This window comes from Plectropomus leopardus, chromosome 8 (genome assembly GCF_026936395.1).
Source record: "Plectropomus leopardus strain MGB_pleo_1.0 chromosome 8, ASM2693639v1, whole genome shotgun sequence".
In the NCBI taxonomy this organism is placed as follows: domain Eukaryota; kingdom Metazoa; phylum Chordata; class Actinopteri; order Perciformes; family Serranidae; genus Plectropomus; species Plectropomus leopardus.
In genome coordinates, this window is record NC_142183.1 from 18,443,785 (window position 1) to 18,466,360 (window position 22,576).

General features: G+C 38.9%; 2 protein-coding genes and 1 long non-coding RNA gene across 3 annotated transcripts; 1 reads left to right on the top strand and 2 right to left on the bottom strand.

Moving 5' to 3' along the window:
* Positions 1-51: 51 nt before the first annotated feature.
* Positions 52-4,019, bottom strand: polr2g (RNA polymerase II subunit G). The gene is made up of 8 exons (XM_042493463.2): positions 3,857-4,019; positions 3,442-3,551; positions 1,909-2,068; positions 1,363-1,413; positions 1,190-1,255; positions 790-861; positions 639-672; positions 52-407 (listed from the first exon to the last, which is right to left on the bottom strand). Exons 1-8 carry the CDS (start codon positions 3,866-3,868, stop codon positions 394-396), a joined length of 519 nt encoding a protein of 172 aa, XP_042349397.1. The 5' UTR covers positions 3,869-4,019; the 3' UTR covers positions 52-393.
* Positions 4,020-4,826: 807 nt separating this feature from the next.
* Positions 4,827-9,258, top strand: LOC121947983 (uncharacterized). The gene is made up of 6 exons (XM_088081019.1): positions 4,827-4,866; positions 5,045-5,163; positions 5,241-5,408; positions 5,506-5,605; positions 6,730-6,860; positions 7,548-9,258. The coding sequence occupies exons 2-6, from the start codon at positions 5,110-5,112 to the stop codon at positions 7,836-7,838; spliced, it is 744 nt and encodes a 247-aa protein (XP_087937145.1). The 5' UTR covers positions 4,827-4,866; positions 5,045-5,109; the 3' UTR covers positions 7,839-9,258.
* A 471-nt stretch (positions 9,259-9,729) lies between these two features.
* Positions 9,730-21,399, bottom strand: LOC121948569 (uncharacterized). Its single transcript, XR_006106160.2, has 4 exons — positions 21,261-21,399; positions 20,660-20,901; positions 14,625-14,698; positions 9,730-10,088 (listed from the first exon to the last, which is right to left on the bottom strand). It is a non-coding gene; the product is annotated as an uncharacterized LOC121948569 (long non-coding RNA).
* Between the last annotated feature and the right edge of the window lie 1,177 nt (positions 21,400-22,576).

Here is a 22,576-nt window from a genome sequence, read left to right on the forward strand (position 1 = left end):
GCTCTGACAAAATTTTAGCAGACTGTGACGTTTAAAAAGGAAACAAACATATAACAACAAATAAAATATTTTATTACAGTCTGGGTACAAAAAACATTAACAAGAGTTGAGACAGAAATTGTGAATTATAAATGAAAAAAACAGTAAATTAAGATATGCTACTTCTACACTCTATGCCATATTGTTATAAATGTAGCAAGCATTCATCTGTATTTTATTTCAGTCTTGCACCAGTTCCAATGAAAAATGCAGGCTGTTTAGCACAATAATACAATGGTGCTACTATGTCACCACACCATATCAATCAGTGTAGAAAAATATTTATTTTAACAATGACGAAACTAGGCTACCACATAAAATGTCCCATGTAAAATGTGCTCCCTCTAGGGCGAATCAGCTCACAAGACCTGAAAAGAAAACACAGAGGGCAAATTCAATCATAAAAACAAAAAATAAAACAGCACAGCCAAAATTGTTCCATTGCAACCACGGTAACCAAATTGAAAAATTGTTTCAGCAAATAATGAACCATGTTTTCCTTATTGTGCACAATCATTTGACACTAAATAAATACATGCACAGCATTTTATCAGTTCTCATCTAACAACTGGTATGACAGTGTTCTGTGAAATACTCACCCAGATAATCATCCATGAGAGATCCAATGGCAAACTGAAAAATAAGGGAGAAACTTTTTACTGACTGTAAATCAGAAATTCAAAAATCAGTTCTGTAAACTACGGTGCAACATCTGAGATATAGTGATACACCTTTGTAAGTAACACTTACAATGTCATTCTTGTCCACTCTTGTTCCCACAATCTTTAGTCGAATCTCATCATCTTGCTGGATTACTATGTCCTTTAAAAAAAGAGGAAAACATCCTTGAATGTAAATTAAAGCGACAAAAAAATGACATTAGGAGCAAAGGAGTGAGTGGGACAACTAGTGCATTCTGAATTTATGACAGTACACTTTTTGTTCCACTTTTGCTGTGTCATGTTTCCAGAAAAATAGCTTCATTAACATCAGTGTCAGTTTAATTTCCTGGATCTTTTTATGGGCTCATTTCATTTAAAAAGTTGTCAAAGACAAAGCAAGGAAGATTTGTTTAACTAAAAAAGTCAAGGAATATTTAGATCTTTTTTTTAACCTCCAGCTGGTAATAAGATATGATTAATATTCTTACCTCATCAACTGTTTTATAACAAGGAGGATTGGAATTTGGGTCAAACTCCATTTCTGAGGGGATGGACTACAAAAAATAAAAGAAAATCTTGTGAGATAAAGATAATATAAAACGGAAAAGTGCGTTAATGCCAACTTATTTGTTTAACAACTAAAGGTGTTAAGCTGACTCACATGACGAGAGATGAAGCAAGACATGGGACCAATTTCTGTGAACAATCCAACCTGCATATGAAAACAGAAATATATAGAATTCAGATAAAACACAAAAAAAGATTTCTGTTATCACTTATTCATTACTTCACATTCAACGCATCAACAACTACAGAAGCATAAACCCTTTAGCACATTTACTGTGATAAAGTTAACGGACAAACTCTACAACAGGGAATTTCATTAACCAAAATAAAATGTAGGTATTTTTTTTTTGTATAATTAGGATATCTCTACCAAACATTATCTTCATAATTAATATGTTTCATATTATTTTACTTTTTGACAGCATGTACTCATGAGATTTGGTCATGAAAATAACCAGTTGCAATACTGCAGTTTTTTTTTTTTAGACATAAATGTACACATCTTGGACAGTAAACAGTGCAGAGTCAAGATGATTTATTATAGCATCAATATGTAAAATTTCATTTTTCATGTAAGAATAATGTCCAATCATAAAAATTTCCCTTGTGACCAATGAACCTGCACTGTATTGTCCCTCACCTTGTTAACCTGAGTGACCACAGCATCCACCACCTCTCCTTTGAATGGGCGGAACACGATGGCCTTGTACTTGACTGGGTAGAGGACAAACCCTCTCCCCGGCTGGATTACACCCGCCCCGATGTTGTCAATGGTGGTGACCGCGATTACAAAGCCGTACCTGAGTGAGATATTTACATAAATCAATGACATGTTTATGTGCATGCAAGAATATTAATGCAAAAACAAATATTGGGCCTGATCTGTTTCCTTGGCTGCTGTTGTATATTGCCAAGTCAAAACTCACAGTTTTACGAACAAGGCCATAGGTCAAAATGACTTAAATTAACCTAAAGTGCTGGAGCATCGGCCCTCCTGTTGGTGCCTACCAATTATGGATCTCCATCCTCCAAGAGTTTCAGCCTCTCCCCTTGATTCATTCACCTATGTTTCGATTATGTGTACTGTGTCTCACATCATTATTAATAAAAATCACATACAAATGAAACACATTCAACTGTTAAGTGACAGAGGATTCAACTTTCCGTTGTTTCTGAAAGTTGTGGCCCTCGCAGTCGACTTTATGCTTCTTTTCTGTGGCCATGTCTGCTACCTAGCAGAAAATGTCTGCTGCTTTAGTCTGTTTGCTTGATTACCATCAAATTAGCTGCATGGTTTCTACTTGGTGCATGTCTACTAACTCACCACGTGAGGTGAAACATAAAAAATGCAAATTGACTTTGCTTAATAAACCAATATTGTGTGGCAGGCCACATACAGTATATTTTGAAAGACTTGCCAGGGGCCCCTTAAAATCTATCCGAGGGCCATTATTGGCCCCCGTGCCGTACTTTGGACGTGCCTGGTTCAGCCAGTCCTCTTTGGTATTTGGCAACACCTGGAAGCTGCATGAAATCCTCCTGGATCTGTCTTTTTTAATACTTATTCACATTCTATGTGTCATATGGAAAGCCTATATTGTAATTTTATTATGTCCGTTTATTCTGTACACACACCATCTATTGCACATCTCTCTGTCCAGGGAAAGGGATTCATCCTCAGTTGCTCTTCCTGAGGTTTCATCCATTTTTTTCCCTATAAAGTTTTCTTTTTGTCCTTATTCTTTGCAAGAGTCAAAGGACAGAGGGTGTGGTATGGTGTATAGCTTGTAAGGCCCCCTGAGGCAAACTGTTATTTGTGATATCATACTATATAAACAAAACTGAATTGCCTAGACAAAATGATTACTTATATTGTGGTACAAACTGTCAGATTGCACAGACAACCCTAATTATATTCATCACTTGATAGTTTTTCCCCTATTAAGCCTCCTCCCCTGAAAGCGTGCACACACACCTCTGCATTGTATTCAAGTTCACAGCACTTTAGTTACATCTGTTTCAGCCTAACACATGGAAGGTGTCACTGAAATGACAGTATAACATAACTTTCCAGTCAAATTACAGCCTCCTCGCTGCTTAACTAAGAAGCTCTCAGAACAAAAAACAGCTATTTGTATGTAAAGGCACATCATGAAGTATTGCAGCCACTCACTTGCCAGTGCATGTGCCCTCCACTTCTGTGAAAAGCTTCTGTTTCACAGTGTTGAGGAGGTTAGGGCCAAAATACCTCGGGTGTAGTAAGATTTCATGCTCCAAAGAAATCTAAGAACACAGAAAACATATGTAACAGGAGACAATGCTTACATTGGTGGTGTGCGAGTTGCATGCTTTAGATAATTCACTGTTTCTAAGTGGTTATGGATGTGATCCTGCCGGTGCTGCCTCCAGTGAATCAAAATTAGATGGAAAGATTTCTGTGTGTCTATAAAACAACAACAACGCTAATCAAAGTTTTGTTCAGCCGCATTAGCTATGCTAACCGATCAAGCTAAGCACACATTGATAAACAAAACACCCATTCACAGCTATTAGCCGGCTCATACACGGATGTTAATACACATACTTACATGGTAAAACATTGTTGTCGTTATGTTCGATTCTCACTCGATTAATTTTGTTGTTTTGGTAAATTATCTAACGCTTTTTTCACTGAATAGATGAGATTCAGCCGCCGCTCATAGCCATAGGTTCGCGACTAATTCATTTCCGGTGCACGCTGGGCACGCACGGAGTTGTCATGGGCTTTTGTGCCCTGGGTTCTTTCTCGCAGGGAGCTGGAGTAAACCAAGTACATTTATTTAAGTACTGAAGTTAAATACAAATTCGAGTTTCTTTTCATGTCACTTTATACATTTACTCCATTACATTTCAGAAGGAAATGTTGTACCTTAACTTTACTGCATTTATCCAAATACTTTAGTTACTTCACAGATTTTCGATTAAAAAAAACGCAAGAAGAGTTGATAAAATGATATTTTGTTGTAAATTAAATTTTTTATTAACGTCCAGCTGAAATGATTAGTTGATTAATAAATCAGTCGACTGACAGAAAATTAAATGCCAACTATTTTGATAAAAATGTAAGTCTTTTTTTTAAATATCTTTGAGGTTTGTTTATGTGATTCTAGGATGCCTTTCCCACCTTTTAATAAAAAATAAAATAAGCTTGAGGGGTTTTTTGTGTTTTTTTTGTATTGTTCCGAGTTTTTAAGGTGTTTTTAAAAATAAGTTTGTGTTTTGCCTTAGTAAAAGATCATAATACTTCTTCCACAACTGGGTATAAAGCCACATGACTAACTTTCCACTGGAGGGCAGAAAAAAACCTGCCTCAACCCTTTTCATCTCAAACTTTAAGTGAATTGTTTATTTGGGGGGGACTTGTTGGACGTAAACTGCATAAATACCATAGATGTATACAGACGTAAACGCCCTATGGCACAACACTACACACGCGCAGCCAGGCGGCGGGGAGTAGCAGTGCACGAGGGCAGGGACAGACAGCAGGCGTGACTTAATGCTGCTCTGTGATTGGATAGTTTCACTGGAAGATTTTTAACAACACAACAAGAGATACATGGTAAACCTTATCATGATCAGTGTAACACAGACTTTTTATATCCCCTAATTTTTACAACAATAACAGGCGCCTGGCACTAGGAGAGACTGATAAATATATTTAAATTTTTTTTTTATTACATTAGCAGCTGTAAGTCGATACCTCTCAACTATTTGACTTCCTTGATCATTCTGGACAGGCTGCAAACTACTCGGGCTGACAGCTGATTTCGACGCGCCTCTCGACTGTTCTGCACTTTCTGACATGGCGTGCAACCTCGCGTCGAAGTTATTTCGCCCCCCTGTGTTCACACAGCTGGTAAGTTGCCGAATACTTTTTTTTTACTTTGCTCCTCTGGGTGCTGTTTCTGTTTCACTCTCCCGTCCTCCGTCCAGGCGTCCCTCAGATCGGGTTGCGTGTCTCGTGGGAAGGCGGCGGCGGCTGCGGGGATCAGACACTTGTCCAGCGATCCGCCACCGGAGAACATCAGCCGCTACCCAGTCCCATACAAGAAAGACCTCCCCTTTGATATAGTGGAGCTTATGGAGGAAGTTGAAGCAAAGGTGAAAAAAAAACCCTAAATAATCTATAAGAGGCATTTTACTCCACAGACAGCATTGTCACTAAGTCTTATTTCACTACCTGCTGTTGTCTTTACAGGGAGGGTTTTTGCCCAATGTCTTCAAAGCGCTTTCTCACAGACCAGCAGAGTTCAGAGCCTTCTTTGCTTACTACAATGAACTCATGAACAAAGAGACAGGTTTGTATTTACGTTTTTCATTTCACATTCAGATTTCCATTATTTGTCTTTTTCATTATGGACTTCCATAAAAGCCAATAGCAGTGCAGGTCAATAATAAATAGCAGAATAAAAATGAAGTAGGTAAAAGTCAATGTTCAAAATCAGTCATAATTGAAAAAAAAGTTATAAGCATCTGTAATTAGGTGAAAGCTATAAAGTGTATTGTTGCAGAGACATGAATGGCCCCTATAAGTGTCTATAAAGTGCAGTTTTATTTTGTTTTTTGACCACACCCATCTGATACAGACTGGTGCTTTAAACAGGCCCGGGGATTTTGGTGTGCACCCAGTCAGAGATGCTAATTCAAGGACTCAGACTGCATCTTGTCTCTAACTGAATCTGCAACTCTGGCTCTGCATAATTTACATTTTTATCTCTAGTTAGGGAGTTATTTAAAAAAAAAAAAGAAAAGAAAAGCTGAATGGGTGTATCATGAGCCTACATGTGAACTTTGGCTTATTGACTAAGGAGAAGTTTGGACCCTGAGGGTAGACCAGTTAAGAACAAGTGGATTGTAATACGGATAGAGCATCTAATTATCGTGTTTCTGCTTTTCAGAGGTGGATTATTGAAAAATGCCCTTAATGAAAAAAAGATTAAGACACTATGTGCCACAGAAGTTAACCTGAAAGTGGCCCAGTTCTCTTCAGCTAATATTTGACTTCACAAAACCAAACTATGTCAGTTGTGCGGTTTATGTGTGGTTATTGGATAACAGCTATCAGGCTTTTTATTACGTGTTTAGCCATATCGACATTCGAGCAAAACACAGAAAGCTTCCAATAAAAATCTACGAGGAACCACTGAATCAAACACTACAACCTCAGGACCTCAGACCACTAAACTGAACATTATAAACTTGCTTTGCGTGAGATTGTACAGGTGATTTTGGCGCTGTTGTCACCTCCTGAATATCATGGACCTGTTCCAGGAGGCAGTTCACTCATTTATCTGTGTAACTTTGTTGATTCAAACCAGCCACCTCGCTCTGATACTGTGTACTTTATACTTTAGTGTTATTCGAATGTGTGTGTGTTTTTTTTCCACAATTCCATATTAATTTGACATCTAATGTCTTCCAGGCGGATTGACCAAGGCAGATCGTGAGCTGATTGTAGTGGCTACCAGTATCCACAACAAGTGCCTTTACTGTGTGGTATCCCACAGTGCATTGCATCGCATCTACTCCAAGAAACCCACTCTTTGCGACCAGGTATAATCTTTAAAGGAATACCTCACCCCCCAAAATGATCATTTTATATCAGTTACTCACTACATGTTATGCTGAATTTGTGAAGAGAACTTTTTCTCGCATGTCTCCACAGTGAACAAAAATCCATTAACAGAAAAAAATCTTTATGAATTGAAGTTAAAGGAGATTGTGCATAAAAACAGCAAAAATATATCAAAACATCTATGTGCAAACTCTCACACAACTCTTGCAGTATAATCCAAGTTTCATTTATCGAGTAGTATGCTCAAAGTACTTGACAAACACATGCATTTTTGCTAAAATAAAACAATTTAAAGCACTTCAACAAAGTCTCATGCAAGGACGAGTAGCATGCTGGAACTCTTAATGTTTTATCAAAAATGTGACTAGATAAATGAGAGAAGGAATATACTGCATGAGCTGTGTGAGAGTTTGTAAATGGATGTTTAGATATAGTTTTGTTGTTGCTGATCTCTGTCCCCCTTTACTTTAATTCAATAAGAATTTTCTTTGTTTTTGGATTATTTGCTCACCGTGGAGGCATATGAGAAAAGTTTTTCCTGAATTCACTGTAACACGGGGTGAGTCATTAATAAAATAACCAATCACATTTCTTGTGTCTCAGAAAAGTTTTATATTAAATCCCATACATTCTGTCTAATGAGCTCCTTTCCTACTCTCACGCAGGTCATTGTTAACTATGAGAACGCAGAGCTGTCACCTCGTGAGCGCGCCATGCTGGACTTTGCGATGGCAGTGTGTCGTGCTGACACCATCACAGAGCAGCATTTCAAGTCTTTGGAGGAGGTGGGCTTTGACCGTGAGGATGCGTGGGACATTGCTGCCATCGCTGCTTTCTTTGCCATGTCCAACCGTCTCGCCCACCTCACCGACATGAGGCCAAACTTAGAATTTTATAATATGGGCCGTATACCACGGGACAAGAGCAAGGAGAAGGGGAAAGAGAAAGGAGAGTAGCGTTACAGACAGATGTCAGGGTGTTTTTTGGGTTTTTTTTCTCCCTTTTGTGTGAAGAATTAAAAGATTCCTGCTTAAATGAGATGTAATATTAGATCTATAGTTATCCAACTAGATAAGTAATTCTATTTGAATGTTAACACTAGAAATGGGAATTGATAGCATTTTAATTGATACCAATGCCAGTATCGATTCTGCTTATTGGTCCAGTTCTTTATCGATTCCCCGAAAGATTCCTGATAAATTTTCCGAGTGGAAAAAGGGTAGGCCTACATTGGTTTCCAGCATTAACACAACTGTTTTGTCATCTCTGAATCTGAACACACTGTCGCAACAGAGCAGAAAAAAAGGCATACATGTGACTCAGTCTGTCTGTCATCATATATAAAAAAAAGACAATATTTGCTCAGCATTTATTTTCATTTAGATTTTCGTAGTCAAAGAGAAAACCTGCTAAGCCAGGCTGAGTGGTGCCATTGTTATTATAACACCCTTTCAGCAGCACAGATGCATTGTTCTCTCCTCTCTGCCGTGGCTTGTTTATGTTGGAAGTTTTCAGCAGCATAGACGCATGAGTTTGACATTACTGTTTGCCAATGTGCAACTGTCAGAAAAACATACTGAAGTCTGTTTCCCCTGGAGATATCGTATCTTAACCTTTTCCAAACCCTTAGCATGAATCCTAACCACTGAGGGCAGCACTACGCATTAACAACAGGGAAACACTATTCGATGGGGGATCACTATCCGCAACACCGTCATTGATAAAAGGAAGTGATGAGCTCGGAAGAAAATGGGTTTGATGGATCAGACTATTTTGAGAACTGGTGCTCAAGTGGAACTGGTTCTCGGTAACCATCCCTAGTTAACACTGGAATTAGTTTATTCTGAGATCATAATTTACGTTCTACAGTTGCTTGAGTGAGCCATGGTCGACATGGAGAAACACTAGGCACTGAAAACGGAAGAAAGTGAAATAACTGACCTCACTGATATTTCAGTAAAAGCTTCAAATCAGTCAAAAGTCTCCTACTATTACCAAAGTGTTTCTGCACGGTCACCACTTTAAACATAGCACTTAAAGCTCCCTCACTTTTCTTTATAATCCTCTCGTGTAAATGTGCATTATATCTGAATGACTCCAGTCTTTAAAATTCCTGCTCATTTAGATGACAAAGAGGCATGAGAGAAAATCTGTTTGATATGTACCTTCCTGTGTGTGTGTTAATGAGGCAGACACAGTTTTGTCGGTGTATTATTTGTCATTGTCTGTAACTGCTGTCATTATTTCTACGTATTTACCTTGATATTTTGACATTTTTTAGGTGGCTTTAGTTGTCACTTGAAACTTGCCATATGGTGGGGAAAAGTTACTTTTTTGCACCTATTTGTCCATTATATTAAACTTAAACTGACATCAGTTCATTATTGTCTTTTTACTTCCATGTCATCGTCTTAAAACTTCTAAAAAACAATCACATGAAACTCAGAAACTCACTGAGAGTACTCTGTATAATTGGGCGTTGTCACTGGACTACCAGGAAGAGTGTAAATAAGTTACAAGCATTGTTCACAGCAATGTGAGTTTGTGTACTAAAGTTACAAGATGAAAACTCTCAAAACTCTCTACAACTTCCATTTAACTTTTAAATAAACTATTTTTTCCTTATACTTTGTAAAAGTTGACACTTCATTTTTTGACTTTACTGCATAGCTTTTCTTGCAAATACTACTACTATTACTACTACTACTACTACTACTACTACTACTACTACTACTACTACTAATAATAATAATAATAATAATAATAATAATAATAATAATAATAGATGGTGGGACAGAAAAATGAAGAATTCACATAGTATTAGTAAAGATAATACTTTATCCAGGGGGAAATTTCTGTGCAGCAGTTGCGATACAAAGTTAGGTGAGTATGGATAAGAAGCCTGCAATATACTAAAATAACAGCAGAAAAAACAAATGTGTAGTGAATAGAAAATAATATATATATATATAGCAAATATAAAACTAGACAACAGTAAGGTACAAAACTAAAGAACTTGCCAACAGTAAGGTGCAAAATATTGGTACAAAAAATAACTGACAGAAAAGTGAGGTATTGCGTATCACCATCAGATGGCACCACATCCACACACATATTGGAGTGGCTTACATTTACACTGCTGAATGGTGAGCGTGATCTCATACCCCATAAGAGCTGCACATGTGAGAGACATTAGCTGACACAACCTAAAAGAGAGAAAAAATCTTTTTCATTTTGTGCTATTATTAGTGTTAACATCATGCATGATGGATGCAAATCATAGCTATAATTTTTTGTTTCTTTCACGGGAGGTGTGATGAATCACTGCTGCTGATCTAATTTCTGTGCACTACACAACATTCTCTCCCAAAGTTTATTTTCTGGCAACCTACTTTTAATGTTGACGTCCCTGTGCTATCTATTACCTGCAGTGATACAAGTCAAACATGACTCCAGGCGTCAGCAGAAGATTTACTTTGGTGTGCATGTCTGAGTGACGCTGGAGTTACAAACACCGGATTGCAATGAGAGCACATTTGCAAATATTTTCTTTTCCATGTGCATTTGAAAACTACATTGCTCACTTTGATATGCTGGAGATATTTGCACTCTGGAGAACGTGTTTGACTATGAGCAGAGCTCTGGCGAATGACAGCCCAGTCCAAAGAATCACAAATGATGTATGGTGTACACGTTGAGTGACGATCTGAAAGTCACCCAGACACTGAAAGTCATCCAGACTGCATATTTACTTCAAGGGAGTGGGAATAACATACACACACTCACTTGAATTCCTCTGACAGAGGTTGAGACGCATTGTTGAATCGTCTGAAAGCTAATCTATTGACATTAGTAAAGGTCATTTCACTGATAGTTTCCTCCCTGTGCTTCTCCTGTTCTGTCCCTATCACCCTGATTCACTGCCATATGTCTCAGGAAGTGCTTTTGCACTATTACAGCTCATCATTAAGCACCAATCCTCCTGATCACCATGTCTCCTATTAGTAAAAAGGGAGACAACAGGCTGCAGACAAGGCTCATTTATGGTCTGCTGCTGTCCTGTTGTCACTCATCTTGTAACTCTCCAGGCCAACAACAGAGTAGAAAATTAACAGATCACATGAAAACAAAGTTAACGGCTTTCAGGTGGAGGCTTTCACCGGTTTGTCATTGTAGTTTGTTGGTACATTGATGGATAAATCAATAAGATTTATTCCTGTTGCAAACTGGAAGGGGAGTCAGGGGAGGCTCTGTGCCTTGTCTTTATTCTCCTGAGGCAGATAAAGCAAGTCATGTCAAAAGGGGGCATGATAGAGAGCAGGAGAAAAGAGCTGTAGAGTAAAGTAAGAGGATTGCAGAGGTTGTCGTCAAGTGGAAAAAAAAGATCACCGGTGAAGTAGACATCATTTATGAAGCTTAACTTTGACGTGGGTGGATATTACTGCACAGTAAAGAGCCGTAATGCAACAGGTTTAAGACACGCTTCATCTGCACAGCCCTCACAGTGGCTCTCACAGTATAGTATATTTTCCCACAACTTACAGAAATTTCTCAGTGGATTTTGCATACAGTTTGTGGTGTTTAAGGGAAACCCAATTCAGTAAAAATCACAATTGAAACAGAATATAAAAGAATCACTTTACCACTCAGAGGTTTCACTCACACAGCTTTACAGCCTACTTCTAGAGACAATGGACAGTGCTAAATGTTATGTTAAAAAATGTCCCCCAGGTTTACAACACGAAAGAATCATGGACCAGAGAGATAATGGACAAAAAGAATTTCAAATGTTAAACCAACAAAGACAGAGGCCCTTAAAGTGACCAGATGCACCCATATCAAATATTATCACTTGATTGAATATGTATTATGAGTGGTTATCAGCCTCACAGACATGAGTTATAGGGGGCCATATGCTACATATATTAGAAGCTTCAGAGGGCCATTAGCAAAACTGCAAATCCGAGGACAGCAAAGGAATGACCTGTCCTACTCTACCAATGATCGCTAGTGCTTGTTGACTTTGTTGGTTGTATTTGTTGGGTTCAGGCAAGAGGAGTGGGATTGGTTTAGGGTAAAAATGTCAGCCAAGCAGAGTCAGAGTAGGGCAGAGTACAGCAGGCCAATCCTAGGATACAGAGATTCACTACAAGTTGTAACGTAAAGTTGTTTTGTTAGGTTTCATCTTCACTTTGGATAAGCACCCCTACTACGTGATTAGATTGAGAAAAAAGATCACGGTTAAAAATAAGTACGATTTTTTACGAAAGATGACATGACATGGAGCGATGTGACGTGGAAAACTACACGTGTCAGTTAAAATGAGTCAAGTTTAACTTTTGATTTCTCAAGGAACAGAAACACCTCTCTCCTAGGTTAAAGTCTTGTGTTTGACCAATCGACCACCTCATTCTCCTCTACGTATACTTGGACTTTCTCATTTTTACACTAATGATTTCTTACCTGACTTTGTCCTTTGCTCTCATCATAATTACTGCTGCAACTAGTAGATGCAGGAGGCCCCCTTCTAACCTATATCTATGAGGCTAATAACCACTGATAATGACCATTCTATATTATTTCTGCTGTTATGAACTCTAGTAATAACTGTCAAGTAAAGTTTATGCTTTGATACATGAAGCTGTTAAACTGTGAGTCTGCCATCTCTTTGTGTCCACGCAGTCTCCAGACTTCCTGCAGTTAGCGTCAACCCACATAGCTGGAGGAGAGATAAGAAGGGGTGCTTTTTGGAAGAAGTACTTCTAATCTTTTATGCCTCTGCTGGGTGTTCACATTAAACTTAACACAACTCTGAGAGTTGTCAAACAACTCTTGCAGTCTTCACACTCACAAAAGAGAGGAGCCAGAGTGGGCAGTTAAAGTAGAAAAAATGAATTTAAGGAAAACACTGAGGGATGCTATGCCCCAACTGTGCGTTCAGATTTTTCTCTCTCTGATTTGTAGTGGCCAAACACTTCAAACTGTGCTGATGATCAGTGCATAGCTTGCTGAACTGGAACATCAGCTTCAAAACCAATATAAAACCTTTCACCACATCTTTGACTTGATGTGAGGGCACAAGACTGGAAACTGCTCATTCGGTATGAGCAGGGATGAAGTATCAGGATGAGAAGAAACAACTTTTACAGATTGAATTCTTGGTCTATCATTGCAGTTAGCATTTTAATGACAAACAGACAGAAGAGGTCATAGAAATCTTTCACTCTGCATCAGTGCAGGTTCAATTTCAGCCCACAGCTATATAACCAACCCCCCCACCACCACCTTCCTGTCTATCTATAGCCGTCCTATCACTAAAGGCAAAAACTTTCAAAATATAATCAAAATTTAAAGAAACAACTGCTGTATGGCAAGAATATCATGTTGTTGTAATTTTTAAATACAACATGCTATATTTCTTTCATATTTGAGAAAAGTTTGGTATTTTAGAGGGCAAGATGGACATCAGACCTTGAATCATGAGATATAATTCTTGAATTTATTATTTCTTTCCGTCAAAATTAGGTTTACACTCAGTTTGTTGTTTGATTGTGTTTATTGCTCTTTGAAGTAGTGCCTATTCAAACACAGATGTGACATCTTGTTATACCTGTATTTCTAGCACAGCTACAACTGATTAAAAAATGAGAAGTGGCCATTAATACCCTCGAAAGGAAGGAATAAGGGCTTTTTTCGTAGGTTGCCATCATGTTTTTGGTGTTAAGTAATAACATACCAGTATATAAACTGGCAGACATTTGAATCTCCCCCACAATAGCCTCAGTATACCAAAAAGCAGCAGTACTCAGGAAATGTGCTTCGAATAAAGGGTACTACTATAATTTTGTCCACTTACACACAGTTATTTTGTGCACAGATAGCACTTCAATATTAAAATCATCATTTGAGCTGAACTCTCAAAATAAAAATAACTGGAAATAATAAAATGTAGTCCCTGTTGCTCATTAATTATATCAAGAATTCTATTTTAGGATGGCTTTTTTCTTTAACTAAGATGCTCCATTTACACACCAGGGATACACTCACACTTTGTGACTCATTGAAGAAAATGCAGGCGGGCATAAGGGCTGAATTCTAACCAAGCAAGTACATATGGGACATTAGCAAATGGACAGACACAAGGACGAAGCCATTATGTTCGGTATTAAGAAAATGTCAGCTCCTGTTAACTGAGCATGCACGCTTACGAGTCTGCATATGCACACAGTGTTGTGTTAATGTGTGTACCCAGTCGTTTACATTCCCCAGTAAAGTGTGTGTGTTCAATAAGCATGTTCTGTGAGCATATGCAGCTGGGGTCATTTGCATTGATTTAATTTGATGGAATTTCACATGTAAAAGAGCAGCTACTTTCCCCAACAGACCTACACCAAAGGCTGAACATGCAGTCAGTCACACAGCTGTGACACAGGGAGGACGAGTGAAAGGTAAAGCATCTTTGAAGATGGGCTAATTGAAATATGTCAATTTTGGTGCACATTGTTACAGTACTGTACACTGGTAGTATCAATTAATGTAGCTTAATTTAGAACATGGTCAGTGGGCCGCCCTGGACCTTGTCATGGGTCAAATCTTGCCCACAGTCTGTAAGTTGACTGACTGCTAAAGGAGCTCTAAAGCTGCTTAGGTACACGTTGATAAATGTTTTGTCTAACACATGATTGTTAGTTACCTCAAGTTACATAGCCCAGGGTTTGGAAAAGAAACATGGTTGGACATACCTTAAAACAGTGATTCCCAAACGGTGGTCGCCACCAGCTGCTCCTGTCACAAGAGGCCAACACCAGCCACAGAACTAGAAAGATGAAACTAGAAATTAATATGATCAATCTGCTAAAACACAAGTAAAACAAATGTCAAGTAAATATCAACCAAAACTGTTCCTGTGAATTGAACACAGCACATATTACTCTTGGTCAAACCACAGCAGGCAAACACGGTTTGATATTAAAGAGACATCCTCATATTTTGTCACCACTCTTTGACTATTATGTCCCTCTACAAAAAAAAAAAAGAAAAAAGGTGTTGGCATACCCACATTTTGTAATTCAATCATTTTTTATTAAATATCAAACAAATTAAACATTTAAGCAAAAATCTATGACCTTGGGATGCATTTGCACTCCTACATAACAATAAAATAATCCCATTTTAAATACAACGAGTTTGTTTGTCTCACCAGGGAAAGCTGTGCACAGCTATGGAGCAGCTATGAAGACACACCTGTGCTCCATCAGCCTCTTAACAACAAGGTGCTCTCACACTGATTAGCCAAATTGTGCCTAGGTCCTTGTGTCCCCCTCCAAAGTAATCTGTCCAACATAAAACCATAAAGCTCCTAATACTGCAGGATTGCTTTGCAAATTTCAGAATTACCTAGATCACCAGGATTTTTTCACTAACATCAGTGAAGACATTTATTAGTGTGGATGAGGAGTCAGAATGAGGAGACATGGATATCACAGAAAAGTAAATTTCTAAAAATCCTAAATCTGATCAGGGTGCAGGTAAAACTGCCAGCAGCTGTCACACAGTGCATCATGAAGATAAAAGTAACAGTGACTCACAAGGAAAGGTGTGGCAGCAGCCAAGGGAACTCTAAATATCAGCCAGCAAGAAAAGGAATATGTTACATGTTTGTTGTTTGCCACCAGAAGAGGTAAACAACACAAGACTAGGACCCAAGTTACCCACCAAGTTCTTTTAAACTACTGCAGCATATAATGTCTATCTGAAACTCTAGCGCAGAGCTAAGCGATCCTGCTCCTCATCATCCTAACAACACTGAAATACGGACACGCTGCATCTCCACATGGCTGAAGCTCTTTCATGACCTCTCAGTCAACCAGTTTGAGAAGTGTTTTAGATTAGACTGTTCCAGACTGATAATCCAAATGCACATTTGCTCAGATTACTTCATGCCTGCGGATTAGAGCTCATGCACTATGTCATATTTGCGGCTGAAAGAGAGAGATTCATGCTTGTATTGTTTCTGTTTGTGTATCCTTGCTTGTTTCCTAGAGGGTATTTGTGCAGTCTAGTGTTTGTTTACTTTCTGCATTCATGGCCGGCTGTGCACTCACAGGTGCTGTATGTTGCCCTTTACGTTATTTAGTGATATATTTCAATAATGTTGGGTTTTCTCAGTGAAAGAGCAGTTTGGTTCCCGCCAATTCAGCCATCAAAAAGTGTGACCTGCAGCCTGTTCTCTGAGCTCCATGAGCACACTGGAGCTAATGGCTTCAATATTAGATGGAAGATTGTTTAATCGCTGTGATGTGTTTGGTTTTTGGCATCAATCCCAGTTTATAGTTCAAAGGCTGTTTTGTTTTTTCTGTGTTTTCACCGTGTTTAGGCTTCAGATCAGGCTTGAATCTAGGTTGTAATACTCTTAACTATTTCGTAAGACTGCTTTCTCTGCGGTTGTCCTTGAAACTTGGCAAAATTATCACTTGGCACTCTATTGGGCATATTTGCAAATGCTGTGCTCATTTGTTTGTGTGTGCCATGAATATGAATATCATTTGACTCATTTAATTGCTGCCATATCTCTTCTGGGGGGGGGGGGGTTTACATGTCTCACATATAAAACTGATGTTTTGGTTCCAGCCTGCAGACAGAGCCAAGTAAACAGTTGTCCAGACCCCTGGCCCCACCGAGAGGAGTGAGGGCTCCGCTCTGTGAGGACAGCCATGAGGAGAGCGAGAGGAGATGAGACTGATGGATGACAGACCTTCCTGTCCAGCCAGCCCCACTGCTGCTCTCTCATTTGGCAATGTGTCACATTAGCATTCAGGCTGTCCCTTTTTCCCACCCACCGAAATGAATCACAGCTTATTACAGTAATGAAAGTGTCACGACAGAATGTAATAATTAATGCCTTAATGAATTACTGAAAAGTAAAAACACAGGAAAGACAGAAATATATAAACAAAATAAAGAAAGTAGCACTGATTAGTTTCTGCAAAAATATAGACTTATCGATACACATCGATTCTGAATATTTGAAACAGTTTCTAGCAACAAGAAAATTCACAGACCAACTACATGCATTAAATCCTCTCACGAGATGTTACTCAGCCAATCAAATCTATGCATTACGATCAGCATTGCTACTGGAATGAGAGATACACACACCAGGGAGAGACGAGTCAGTTTAGATTCTCTTTCTTGCTGACTTTGTTGCTGTATAATAACAATACTAGACTACCTCACGTGCTCCAGGCTGTTCTCATGCACTGTTCGTTTGTATACCTACGAAAAGAAACGCACCACAATTCATTTATGCTGAAACCCATGCAATCATGAGCCAGTAATTCATTTATAATTGGGAAGGCTACAACCATGTGACTGAGGCATAATGAATTAAAGAGGGAGGAGACCAAAAGTAAGTTTTAGGAAGGAGTTTGGTGGGTCAAACAAGACAGAACTGTGAGAAACCAAGAGACCTTTGAGTTATTTTAAGGTACGTGGTCACAATGTTTCTTCTCCTAAACATAACTTTACTTGCCTAAACCTAACCTGTGTAATTTTACATTATGTGCATAATATCCTTTTAGGGGCGCTAATTTGTTAGATATCATAAAAATGGTTTAATCCGCATTTTCATAAGAGATCATACGAATTGTTGCATAAGTATATGTTGTATGCTCCGGTCAAACGAATCATAATTCCCATGACTTTCTGGGCACTCTGTTGTTTTTCAGTGTCTGTCCCAAAATTCATGGCAATCCCCCAAAACCACAAATGTCAACCTCATGATCGCACTACACTAAAAGTCAGGGGCTCACCAAAGTCAGTAAGCCTCATCCTCTGGGGTCCATGAATGTCTGTACAAAATGTCACGCCAGTCAATCCGATAGTGCTTGACTCTGAACCAAAGAGGTGGATTGACTGATCAACCAACCGGCAGACTGACACTGCCATCCATAGAGCCACAAGCATGACTGAAGAGTAAAGCGAATAAGTAGCAACAAAGGAGAATAAGAGCAGAAAGTGATCTAACCAAGGATCTGTTAGGAGTGTGCGAAGGTTAGAGATCGTTTGGACTTAAGAACTGGACAGGTGGCTGTGCAACGCACAGGCCAAGGAGGGGAAAGACGATCATCTGGTGTGGCAGCAGAGTCCAGCAGGGTTGTTTTTCCACACTCCCTAGGGGATTGTGGGATTGATTGGGATTGGAATGAGAAAACGTGAAGAGGGAGCAAGAGAGGAGGTAAAGGTTCCCGGGGGATGAAGTCCACTAACTCTGCTGCCGAGCTGAAGCGTCTCTGTGTGTGTTGAGAAAGAAATAGCATTTGGCTGCTGAGGCCTGCCTACCCACAATCCACCTGCCACACACATGAACACACAGCGAGAGCTTCATTTTTCTTTTATCTAATAATGCTGGGCCAGCAGTTCAGCAGGCAGAGGTTGTTGCCATATTGGATGGTAATAAGACTGAGCTTCAATCCATAATTTTTTCATGGATTTCATTTCTCTACTGCCCTTTTTCACTTTGCCCCATGGCTTTGTTGACCTGTTTATGGTTTGGATTTTAAAATAATGAACCTACAGTATATCAACTACCGTAGTTTCATTATTAACCATCACATATTAGATTTTAATCTCTATTCCTGAGGGAAAAAAGTATCTCTGTTTTGGTTCCTAACTTTTTGATTCCCTGTGAAGTTTACATCAGCTGCACGCTGAGCTCAGCAGTCTGACCGTTTGACACTCTCTGAACATGCAATCTGGTCTCGCTCAGGCCCCCGTCGTGCGCAGTGTGTGTGTGTGTGAATGTGTTTATGTTGACGGTGTATAAGCATGTTTATGTGTTGGTGTGTGCCTGCCGTTATGTACATGTGTGTTTGTGAAGCATCCTGACACTCTGTCTTGCACTTTGCCACATTACAAATCAGGCTGCATATCATCAACGTCAGAGCTTCGTGTCACAGGCCGGGCATAAAACAACAATAGCAAACACAACAACAACAACAACAACAATACTTGTTTACATGTTGTCATCTCAGAAGCCTGAGTGTGACAGCTGAGCTGCTCTCCTTCACAGGGGGTTTGCTGTGCATACCAGGCAGTGTTGATGAGATTGGGGCACACACATCTGCTCCAATGGTTTGTTTTTCCCCCAGACTGTTATCTAATTTTCATGATGTAAGACACAATATTAGACACCCAGAACATAAGGAAGAGTGGGGAAGGGCAGAAAGATCCCAAATTCTGGAGACCAAGGAAATCCTTGAATGTTGTCTCTGGCAGGTAATATTACGTCTGGTCCCTCTGACATGTCATTTGAGGAATATCAGCTTTTGTGCGTCAGTCTGTCAAAGTGTTAAATAAAAGTATGGCTTCAGTGTACCTGAGTGGAACACCGACTGTAAAAGATAATGAGTAATATGTTGCACTGCATCCACATTTTGTTTGTTGTATAATTTTGTCGTTTGGTTAAATGTTGCTTTGTATTTTTGTATTCATATCTAGTTTACATTAAACAGTTGATGTTCTGGTTTAAAAGACAAATTTCAGATTTTTTTTCTGACCATAAAGTCAAATAAAACTCAAACTTTCAAGAGAAAAATAACTTTGTAGTATCTGTTTACAGCAGTATAAATAAAATGACAAAAAGCTTTTTCCTTCACAATTTCTCTATATTTTGTTGCATAATTTTAGCCTCACAAATCTTTCAGAGCCTTAATCTGGCAGAGGATCTTTATTATCTTTATCTTAGGACTCTTTATTTAAATAGAATGAATTGTAGATTGATAATAGAATGAATTGTAGATTGATATATCTGTGTATGAATGGTAACCATAACAGAATAAAGAACACTTGGTGTGCATTTGAAAATGAACATTGTGTTTTAGTCCTGCATTCACTGAGCCTCCACCTTCTCACCACTGTTGTGCTCTGATCCCTGATGAAATTCTCATGTGCGTCTCACAGGAACAGAACAGATTTCTAATTAAACTGTGTACAGTGTGGTGACTGACTGCTACAGTTTGTATTCCCCAAATTCCTGAATAATTACAAGGTTAAAACTGATTTAGATTATCTGCCTTTTCCCTTGCGACAAACACCATTGTGCTCAGGTTTGCTACGGTTGTACACAATCAGCGTTGTACATGTTTTTACACCCTAAACGCAATCCAGGATTGTGCTTTTTGCAAAGGCTGATTGTTGATTAATCAGCGCAGTGCTCACAAATGATAATCAGGATTTCATTTGGGTTCAAATGAGGATGCAAAATGTGATTTAATTTTGAATACATTAAAAACAGACAAAAAACAACAACAACTGCAGTCTATTGTAGTGAGGGTGTGCCACCAATCTTCTATTCTAACAGCCCAACCTATTCAAACTACATCACTTATTTAATCCAAATTGGGTTTTTTTAATGTGTGTATGTTGCATTGAGCAGGTGATAATCTGAATTATAAAGTGAATATGGGTAAAGGCTCACAGTTCACTCTTAGTGCAGAAGCACCTCTCTCATACAGTAGGAACAGAAATACACACACAAACATATTTTTCACCCAAACGATCTCTATGATCACAGATAACATCACCAATATATTTTTCACTTAGGATGCCGTCTCCCTCTTCCATCACTCACTTGCTGTTTCTGTGGCTGCAGCTCTTTCTCTTATGGTTCAAAAAATCAACACCGATGTCATTTTAAAGTGTGTCAGTGCTTGTGTTGATATAGACCTTATAACTGTCCTCATAATTTGGTCAGATGAGGCTTTGCACAGTTACTCACAGTGATTCAGTGCAGTCAGATTTAGGTTGGAGCAGCACTGCTTCAGGGTCTTGCCGACGGGAGTTGAGCTTGTTTGTGTTTGGGTGCGTTTCCTTGCCCTTTCTCTGTGGCTGCAGTTAGGGCGTCCTTGACTCTTCCTGCCTCCAGCAATGGTTGTTGTTGTTTTGTGTACCAAGACGACAGTGACCTCCCTCCTCTTTGTTTTGTTCCATTAATGAAGGTCACCTTGCTAGAGCAATAACCTACAACAGATTTGGACAATTTGAGCTAAATTTTTTAACAACATTTATTCCACCAAGGAGGTAATGTTTTCTGTCTTTGTTGTCTGTTTGTTAATAAAAGCAGATTTCAATTTTTAAAAAATAATGTAAAGAATGGATTTAACAGTTTTTGGTGCAAGTAATGCCCCTTTGCTGTCATTCTGAAAACCTTAAACTATATTTCATGCAGTACCCTTTTCCTATGATTGTATTTCGACATCATTAGTTTGATTTTCTCATTTTCTTCTTGTTTTGCTGTGCTTATTTTGCTCTTATCATTGCTTCCTAAACTTGACAAGGGCACAAAGAGCAATAAATTAAATGTTCACAGGTTAACTCACCAACACCCAAACACAGCAGGCAACAAATGACAGCAAACAGGTGCAGCTCCTCAGCCTTTAAGTAACCAAAACAGACTGATTGGCTGCAGGTTCCCAGATTCCACCAGCCAGTGGCACAAGAGAGGAGGAGATAGAGTTGAGGCCTGTAGAGCCCTGGGAGCAGCACAGCAGAAGTCAGTCAGATATTCACCTATAGGGAAAAGTAACAGGGGCAGTTCTGGTCACAGCATGCAGGTGAGGACGGGACTTTATAAAAAGTTAGCGAGTGGGTGCTAGATCATATGCAGCAGGCATCCAAGAGGTAGCTGAAAAAATCAATGAAATGACACAACCCCCCCAAACCCCCAAACAAAACAAAAAACAAACAAGGAAATGGCACCAAAAAAACAAACAAAAACAAAACAAAAAAAAAAACAATCTGGGGTTGGCTTTCACTTTCACTGGAGATATTGTTAAAAAACTAACCAGCAGTTCCAGCATAGTACACCTTTATAGAATTATGCAGCCTTAGTAAGGGGCATGCACTCAGTGCATAAGGTCTTACTCAGTTTTTTGTTCTGTGCACAACCACGCGTTCATTTCTAATCTTGAATCTCAATCTAGCTAAGGTGAACAGTAGAAAATACAGAAAGAGGGATTAACCTTTAACACAGTGTACAAAGAGGCTGCTTGTCTTTCAGCCAAAATGCCTTGAGAACCTTCAGACACTGGGCACACACACGCACACACACACACACGCACGAACATATGGACTGCCAGAGGTCACTTTTTATCATGAATTTGCCATTTCTATCCTTAACCTATAATCTAGCCTTGCAGCTGGGATCCTCTGTTTATCCTCGGTTATGTAACATCCTTTAGCCTACATGTGGTCTACTGACTAGTTGCTACCCTTAAATCCAGTCTCCTTCTTTCTTTTTTCATGTAAACAGAGTATTTAAACCACAAAACTTATGTTCCAACATGATCAGAAAAAAAATACAAAGAATAATCACATCCTATTTGTTTTGTTTTTCTGATTTTTACTTTTATCACTCACCTGAAAAGTTTTATTGGTTTACTCCTTTCCTCTTTGATTTTTCATACTCTCCCATATTGAAGATAGATTACAGGCAAATTGACGTGTGCTCTGTACCAAAAATAAAACATTATATCCCCTGCAAAAAAACTGCAGAGCTGAGCCAGATATTAAATTAAATTCAAAGTGGATTCCCACTTTAATCGTGCAATTGTATTACGATAGTGTTGCAATACTAAAGCGGCTCTTATCTGATCAATCCAAATCACAACTAGTATAACCATTAACCGATAATCAT

Coding starts and splice junctions, on each gene's coding strand:
- LOC121947983 (XM_088081019.1), top strand. CDS start 5,110: ATGGCGTGCAACCTCGCGTCGAAGTTATTTCGCCCCCCTGTGTTCACA. Junction 5,164..5,240: donor CCCCTGTGTTCACACAGCTG/GTAAGTTGCCGA, acceptor TCCTCCGTCCAG/GCGTCCCTCAGATCGGGTTG. Junction 6,861..7,547: donor AACCCACTCTTTGCGACCAG/GTATAATCTTTA, acceptor ACTCTCACGCAG/GTCATTGTTAACTATGAGAA.
- polr2g (XM_042493463.2), bottom strand. Junction 2,069..3,441: donor GAGGGCACATGCACTGGCAA/GTGAGTGGCTGC, acceptor TATCTCACTCAG/GTACGGCTTTGTAATCGCGG. Junction 1,256..1,362: donor CTTGCTTCATCTCTCGTCAT/GTGAGTCAGCTT, acceptor TATTTTTTGTAG/TCCATCCCCTCAGAAATGGA.